The sequence below is a fragment of the Fopius arisanus genome, unplaced genomic scaffold, assembly GCF_000806365.1.
Source record: "Fopius arisanus strain USDA-PBARC FA_bdor unplaced genomic scaffold, ASM80636v1 scaffold00309, whole genome shotgun sequence".
Classification (NCBI taxonomy): Eukaryota; Metazoa; Arthropoda; class Insecta; order Hymenoptera; family Braconidae; genus Fopius; species Fopius arisanus.
In genome coordinates, this window is record NW_011888048.1 from 20,811 (window position 1) to 29,278 (window position 8,468).

Sequence of the window (8,468 nt, forward strand, 5' to 3'; positions counted from 1 at the left end):
GAAATTTCTCAAATTATCCATTATGATTGTATAATTAACGTTCAATTAAATGCGTCAATATTTGACACTGATGTCTAGTCAACTTTTAGGTTACGTACGGACTGTGGCTCCAATTTATTGTATAATTTATTTTTAATAATAAACACTTCCAAAATATTCTCACAGACACATAATGCTCCCTGGGAGTAAATATAATTACCATGTCAACAGTTAAATTAATATAAGTCTTCGAGTTTGTTTATTATAAGACAGTAAGAACGCACGCACTACACTTTATTTTTATTACTGTTACTAGACACGTGAAACGATTTTCCAGTAAACTTCCCTCGTCACCAGATTTCAAATACACTAGAATTCACTATTACAGGACTGTCGCAGTTCCCCGGCGGAACATACCCTTTACCTTCTTTTTATAGTTTTTTTTTGCTATCATAAGGGATGGGCGGTGGAAAGAAAACTCCGCCCACCGAACCCTCTGCTCTTAACGAGCAGTCTCCGGATAGTCCGGCTACTCCACCGACAGAGAACCCCTCCTCGGTTGACTTATCGGGTACAGGGCCGTCCGGCCTTGCCGACCCGGTCCACCGATCCGTCCAAACAGACGGGGAAGGTGGCTATAACCTCGAACCCCCAAAGGTTCGCAAAACCAGGAAAACTTCCGCAGTAACCAAACCCAAGGTTAAGGTCACACGCTGCGGCTCCGCCAATAGTAACACGGTTTCCGACGTCTCCGACGCGGCTTCGATCTCCTCGGTTTCCAGCCGAGGCTCTCTTCGTGGTGATGGTCTAGGAGACCCTACCACGTTCCGGGATCAAGGCGACGACCCGGCACCTGCGGACCCGAACCCTCAGCTAGGGGCGTATGTCCCCGGATGGGTCCGTTATTCAGCATATCCAGGGTATGCTGGTTTCGGAGGACAACCACCTCCTCCGCACTTCCCAGGGGTTGACCCCCGGGTTTTTCCCCAGAATCCGTGGATTCAAGGGCACACTCCCTTTTTACAAGGGCATTATCCTTCCGCTGACCCGGAAGGCCGATCTCAAATTAGACGACCTCCCCATATGGAGTATCAAGATTATCGAGCCTCAGGGCGCGACATTCCTGCGGAGAGATACTCTCCGCCAGGCACAAGTCCACCCGCTCAGGGTCGGTCCCATCCTGCCACGGGTGATCTCCCTCGGTCTCCTAGGGAACAACCGCGTACTCGACGGACCGTCCACGCCGATCCGGGATTCAACCTCTCTGATGAGGAGACCGGTTTCCGAGTCAGGGCCGAAGGGTTTCTAACTTCGGCCTCAATACTGCAATCCATGAAAAAGTGGGATGCAAAATTCTCCGGTCTTCCCCATGAAGATGTGGAGCTTTTCTTGTCCAGAATTGAGGAAGGTAGATCCTTCATGCCAATCTCTGATGACAAGCTAATTGGAGGAATCCCCTTCCTCCTCTCCGGGCCAGCTTTGACCTGGTATCGTGGCCACTGCCATGAATTTCGGACTTGGGAACAGGTCCGGGAAACCTTCCGCTGTACGTTCACTGATCCGGACTATCAGACGGCCATTCGCGAAGAATTAGCCTTGCGCACTCAGGCGGACGATGAGTCCGTCAATCATTATTTCGCCTGCATTCGCGGTTATTATACGCGTATTGTTCCAGTAGTGAGCGAACTGGATCGAGTGGTGCAAACCCACCGAAAACTCCTTCCAATCCTTCAGGTTGGCGTTTCTCTCCGGGACGATATGACCATGGAGGAGCTCGAGAAAGCAGCAAAGCGCCTCGAGAAAATCTACGAAAAATCGGCAGCTCGTCGCCCACCTCCAAAACCGGAGCATTCCATTTGCCCGAGTTTGCCCTATAAACCTACTCGTCCTCCCGGACGCATCTCTTTTCGACGACCTCTTCCGACGTCGCGACCTCCATCCGCCAGGATGGTTTCTTTTGACGAAGACTCACAGACTCCGGAGGAGGACTCCCAAGGGTATTACGACGAAGGATACCTGGCGGCGGACGCGGTCTCGCACCATTCTCAACCTCCCCGGATCCAGAATCACAATCCAGCTAGACCTCTAGCTTGGCAATCCGGCATGCAGCTGCGACCTCGCTCTCATGAGAGGCACGCTCATAGCCCGGCTCCTCACCCTTCGAGACGGACAGGTAACAACCCACCTTCCGCTCCCGCTCCATCCGCAGCTCGAGCTGCCGGTGGCCCACTGGAGGCAACCTCACCTCCAGCTCCACGTCCACCCCCCGGCGGGGTAGAATGTTGGAATTGTCGTGGACGAGGACATCGTCACCGTGAGTGTCCCGAACCGCGTAGGGTTTTCTGTTACCGGTGCAGATTATCGGGTGTTACCACTCAAAATTGCCCGCACTGCAATACAATCCATCCGGGAAACGGAGTCCGAGGCACGTGAATCCGGCACCCGTACCTCCTCGTCAGCTTGACTTTACGCCGGCTATTCACCCTGACGCTACGCGCCTCCACCCCGCACCGCAGGTGACACCCGCGGAGGGGCTTTCTCTTCCACAACTCCCAGTTGTGGCTCTTTTTCCCGACCCTTCGGGAGCCTCTACTAGGCTAACACCCGAGCCCATGCCTCCGAACAGCGTTGTGCTCCACGCTGCCTCGGAAAATATTCCTCGAGCATTCCACGTCGATATCATTATCCGTGGCTTTAGGGTAAGAGCCCTCATAGATTCGGGGGCTACTAAATCTTTCGCCGGTATGGCGGGCATTCTCCTTTTCGAAAAGGCAAATATTCCGCTGCTGGAAGTGCCTGCGAAGCAGGTTATTACAGCTGGCGGCCAAGTCGAACTTGTCCGACACGCGGCGGCCTGCATTGCAGACCTCGCCGGCCGCGATACTCCGCTCACCGCGTTTATTATGCCAACTCTCTCCGAGGACTTCATCATTGGGATGGACTTCTTGGTCACTGCTAGGATTGTGATCGACTTTTTCGAACAAACCTGACATTATAGGGATAAACCGCATGAGCGTTTCCGATTCACCCCGGTGAATTCGGCTCTACGACTTACCATGTGTTGTGGCCTAAGAACCATCGAGCAATCGCAGGAGGCCCAACTCCATGCGTTCCTCGATCAAAACCTTCCAAAGCGAGAAGGTAAATTAGGAGTCACGACTCTTGCGTCCCATCGAATAGATGTTAACGGCCATCCTCCTATCCGGCAGCGGCCGTACCACACGACTCCCGCAATCCGGGAAATCATGTGGAAGGAGGTTAAAGAAATGCTCGATAACGACGTTATCGTTCTCTCGCAAAGCGAGGGGTGCAATGCGATAGTCATGGTGAAAAAACCAAATGGCAAATATCGATTTTGTATCGACTTTCGTAAGGTGAACGCCGTCACCAAGAAAGACGCTTATCCGATCCCAAACATGACCAGCATCCTGGACGAATTGCGCCAGGCCCATTACATCACTACGCTCAACCTAAGTCAGGCGTATTTCCAGATTCCTCTGAACTCCGACTCCAGGGAGATCACAGCTTTTGTGGTCCCTGGCCGTGGTGCTTACCACTTTCTCCGTATGTCATACGGTCTAACCAACGCTCCAGCAACTTTCCAGCGTCTGTTGGATAGGTTGATTGGCCAAGAAATTTACCCGCAAGTCTTCGTGTACCTCGATGATATTATCATCGTCTCCGAGACATTCGAGAAACATCTCGAGTTACTCGGCCGTGTCCTAGATAGGATCAAAACCGCCGGCCTCACTATTAACAGGGAGAAAAGCGAGTTTTGCTGTTCCCAGGTGAAATACTTGGGTCTTTTTAGTCAATAGCTCCGGTCTCCAAGTAGACCCGGACAAAATCGCCCCTGTTCTCGAATTTCCGCCTTCACGAAATTTGAAACAGCTAAGGCGCTTCCTCGGGATGGCCTCCTGGTACCGCAGGTTCATCCCGTAATTCGCGCCTATCGCGGAACCCTTAACTCGACTGACTCGCAAGAATCAGTCGTGGGAGTGGAAGGACGTCCACGACCTCGCGTTCAATACATTGAAGGCGCATCTAACTTCGTCACTGACGTTAGCCTGTCCCGATTGCGGGTTACCGTTTTCCCTTCAGACTGATGCCAGTACTGTCGGGCTAGGCGCAGTTTCAACCCAAGTAATAGAGGGCGAAGAACGCGTCATCGCCTACGCAAGTAGAGCGCTCACCTCCACAGAAAAGAAGTATACAGTGACCGAACTCGCGGTTTTTTGGTCGATAGCCAAATTCCGATGCTACCTGGAGGGTTACTCCTTCACGATAATCACGGACCATAGCAGCCTGCGCCTGGCTACATAATCTGGGTAATCCCACCGGCCGACTTGCTCATTGGGCCCTAGGTCTCCTAGAATATAACTTCGATATCGTACATCGCAAGAGCGCGTTACACCACGGGCCCGACGCCTTGTCTCGCGCCCCGGACGGCGAGGGTGCCGACTGCGAGACTATCGAATTAGCTAGGGTGTCCACCGACAAGTGGTACTCGCGTAAATACCGAAACGTAAAGCGCGCTCCCGACTTCTTCCCCGATTGGAAGATAGTTGACGGACGGTTGTATACACACCGACCCTCCGACTTCATCACGTTAGAGATGGTAGATCTCAACGCGTGGAAGTTGGTCCTTCCTCTGGAGTCGCGATCCCAAGCGATTTCGGAGTGTCACGACCTCCCTCAAGCAGGCCACTTGGGGGTTGACAAAACTTATCGTCGCCTCTATGCATCGTATTATTGGCCAAATATGTTTAGCGACGTAGTTTCTTTCGTCCGCCATTGTGATACCTGCCAGCGGTGTAAAGTGGAAAACGCCATGCCGAGGGGTCACATGGGCCGACGCTTTATCCAGGGTCCTTGGACGACCGTGGCAGCTGACATTGTCGGCTCTATCACGCCGAGTAAAACCGGCTATTCCTACGTACTCGTGTTACAGTGTAACTCGAGTGTAACTCGTGTTCGTGATCATTCCTCTCCGTCGAGCCACGGGGAAGGCTATTAGGGAGCAAATCAAGGATGTTATCATCTCTCGCTGGGGTACACCTAGCGTTTTGTTCACTGATAACGGAACCCCCCGGAGCAGCAGGAGTTTAAGCCCGAACCTCAGGACGTAGCAGGTCCTAGCCACGCAAGTGGCGTCTCCACGGTAGCCCGAGACTTGGTGGCTGTCTTGTGGCCAAGTGGAGCACCTCCAGAGTCGGCAGACTTCGTCCTCCCAGACCTGAAGAACGACCCTCTGGTAATCTATCCCCCGAGGAGTCCTCACCATCCGGAGATAGAACCCATCTCTCGGCCCACAACTCCAGTTTCACTGGCTTCCAGAGTTGACCTGGCCTATCCCTCTCCATCACTGATGGAGTTGGCCCAATTACCGCCGGCCGGTCCCAAGGAAGCGACCCCGGCACTCCCGAAAGAGACTCCTCCGAAGGCCTCACCACCAAGAGGACCCTCGGCAGGCCAAGGCAAACCCAGGGTTGCGACGCCTCCCCCGGCCGGACCAGCTGCGGGGAGGCCTATCGCCAGTACCCATTTCCAGGAGCCACCGCTCGCGAACCCCGTCGTTCGGCTTGAACGACTGGACCCAGCCATCCTCGCTCCAAGAATCGAGGACTACTGGCGGCCACTCACCCCATGGCTGCAGGACGTATGGAGTGTCGAGCAGAGGAGAGCAGGCTTTCTGAACGCCCTCCACGAGTGTAGCCTCCAGCCACTTCATCATCTGCGCTCGATCCGGTACGTGGTTCCCCCAATACCGGAATCATCGCCAGGGGTTCAGAGCCAGACGCCACCCAGAGAAGGGAGCCCAGGCCTGGCGAGAGGCCAGCCCCCGTACAGCCCCTATGCGCACCTTCCTGAGGAGTCAACCCGACGACCATCAACCATGGGAACTACAAGGCCATCGCTTCCCCGAAGCGCCCCTTCACAACGATCTTCCTAACGAAGCTCGTCTTCCACCAGCTTATCGTCGTCATCATCAGCGACGTCATCCTCCTCCACGTCATCGTCATCGACGGCCCGCTCATCAGGCTCGAGGAGCCGCCAATCCGAGTCGGTGGAAGTTATATCAGACCACGAGTCTGCCTCTCCGGACGTCCATGTTCCGGCCTCCACTCCGATGGACGTGGACTCCAGGACGCGGCTGCAGGACCCAGTGGGGGAAGACCTGCAGGATGACGAACGAGCATCTTTGGCTGGTTCAGGAACTACCCAGGTCGCTCGCTCTCCAATTCCCCGCTCACCAACTCCGGGGCAGGAAAAGCCACTTCATCGGTATCAGCTGGTGGGCACGTCGGCGAGAAACCACTCCTGACGGCCGACAAGGTCCGGCAGCTTCCTTATCCTATATGGAAGATGCTCAAGGACATCCTTCCAGTGGACCCAACCACTGGCTCCGCATCTCCAACCTCCGGGTTCGGCCCTACTCCTCCAGCGACCCCAGTCCCTGGCACCCCACCTCCGACCTCCGGGTTCGGCCCAGCCTCTCCAGCGACTCCGGTCACTGGCCAACAACCTCCAGTAACACCCGTTCCTGGCCCCAGGCCTCAGAGAGAGACCTCCGAGATGACCTCATCAGGCGTCACCTCAGCCCAGCCGGACACCAAACCTGGACGGAAGACCACCAGGAAGGGACCAAACTCCAAAAGGATTTGGTGCTTCGACTGTAGGAAGCACGGGCACCGACCAGCCAACTGCCCGAACCCCACAGGGGAAACTTTCTGCGGGAAGTGCTCCTTCAGGATCGCCACCAATCGCCCCTGCCCAACACATGGGACAACTCTGCCGGACGCCGCCATCAGCAAATTCGCAAGTCGACCAGCAGTGAGGTCCGAAGTGGTGAAAGTCACCCAAACTCCAGGACCATCACGGCGGCCAACTGCTGCCTCGCTTCGCCCGAGGGCGCATTCCGCCACCGGCGAGACAGGGCGCGTCCGCGCCAGGACCCCGCCGCTGTACGCTCGTTGAGCTGACCTCCGGGATCGCCCGAGATACTCCGACGTCCTCCAGGATTCGAGGCGCCCGCCTACCCGCGAGCCCGTCGGCAGAGGGGCTGTTCGGCGAACACCCCATGCTCCTCCAGCCACGACCACTTCTGGGAAGTACCGGGCCTACGAGGACCAGAGGCAACAGGACCCACTTCGCCAGCACTCGTACTGGGCCGCGTTCGAGTCGGGTACGCCAACGAACTCCCAGTATTGGGCTCCTTCGAGCTACGGCTCGGCCTCTCCCGTGGGGAATCTTCCCCCCCGGGCTGATTCTCCGGCGAATACAAGAAGCCAGGACCGACCAGGGTACTACACGTACGCCTCGTCCCCAAGCGCAGCACCCACATCAATCCCTGCTGCTGGAATCACGCTGCCAGCCGAGACCATCGCAGCGATTGCAGAACTCCTGACTGGAAAGAGGACCATCGCCTCGGCCCGCTCGGCCGAATCACGGGACCCTCACTAGGTAACGGCCGCCCCAGGCAGAAACCGGCCATTAGGGGAAAATTTTTTTGTTTTTTTTTCTGTTAGAAGCAGACACACCGCCATAGTATTTTTTTTGTTTAAGTGCCATGTCCGTTGGGCCCGCAAAGAATTTTGTTTCTGTTCCTTTTTTTTTATCTCCATGAGAGATTTTTTTCTTGTTTTTTTTGCTCTTGAGCCAACGCTCCAAGTCGGCGGGACCGGCTTAGTTCCGTTCATTTTTTTTGATAACTTATTTAGTTTAGCTGCCTCAAACTATTAAGACGACAGCAGTAATCATTGTGATAATTCTCACTGTATGGCCGAAGCCGCCAAGAATTAATTTTAGTTCTTTTGTACCTTTATATTCTCCGAAGTAAATGACTACCGTCGGTTCGAGTTTAATCTTAATTCCCAACCCTGTACCGCTGGACGTGGGTTCGGTTAGAGTAAGTAGGAGTAAGTCCCCGAATCTTCTCCAACCATAAAGAACAACCTCCACGAGGACAGCCAAGCTGAGACGTAACCGGATAGTGACCGTCAAAGGAGGGGGTGTAACGGACATGTGGGGATGTCCGTTAGGGATGACAAAACCCCCCAATACCATCCACAAAATTTACGGGGATCATCGCGTCCAGGGGCACCGAGCCCCTGGTTTCGTTAGACTAGGAAATTAGGGTTTAGGGCTAGGGGGAAGGACCTAAAAGGCCGTGAAGAAGGGCCAAAAATTGAGCCATCCGGTCAGTCAAATAAAATATCACAAGTTCAATGGAAAATTGGCGTTCCGATTTAGGGGAAGCATGAGTTTAGGACTACGTTTGCGTTAACGTCTCCGTTTTTCGGTGGAAGGCCGGGGAGAATAAGTGCAACCCTTATTCGCCCCGGATTGCCAGGTTGCTTACGGGTTAGTGATTGAATTGACCTTTTAATAATTTTCGAAATTAGTAGAAAATACTAAATTTTAGATTTATGGGTGAAGAAAGAAAGATTTTCAGTATTCATGCTCCCCGGGAAAAGTGATTAATAAGG

General features: G+C 54.2%; 1 protein-coding gene across 1 annotated transcript; it reads left to right on the forward strand.

Moving 5' to 3' along the window:
• The first annotated feature begins 6,345 nt into the window (after window positions 1–6,345).
• LOC105272813 (leucine-rich repeat extensin-like protein 5) lies at window positions 6,346–7,443 on the forward strand. The gene is made up of 2 exons (XM_011315037.1): window positions 6,346–6,655; window positions 7,073–7,443. The coding sequence occupies exons 1-2, from the start codon at window positions 6,346–6,348 to the stop codon at window positions 7,441–7,443; spliced, it is 681 nt and encodes a 226-aa protein (XP_011313339.1).
• Window positions 7,444–8,468: the final 1,025 nt, after the last annotated feature.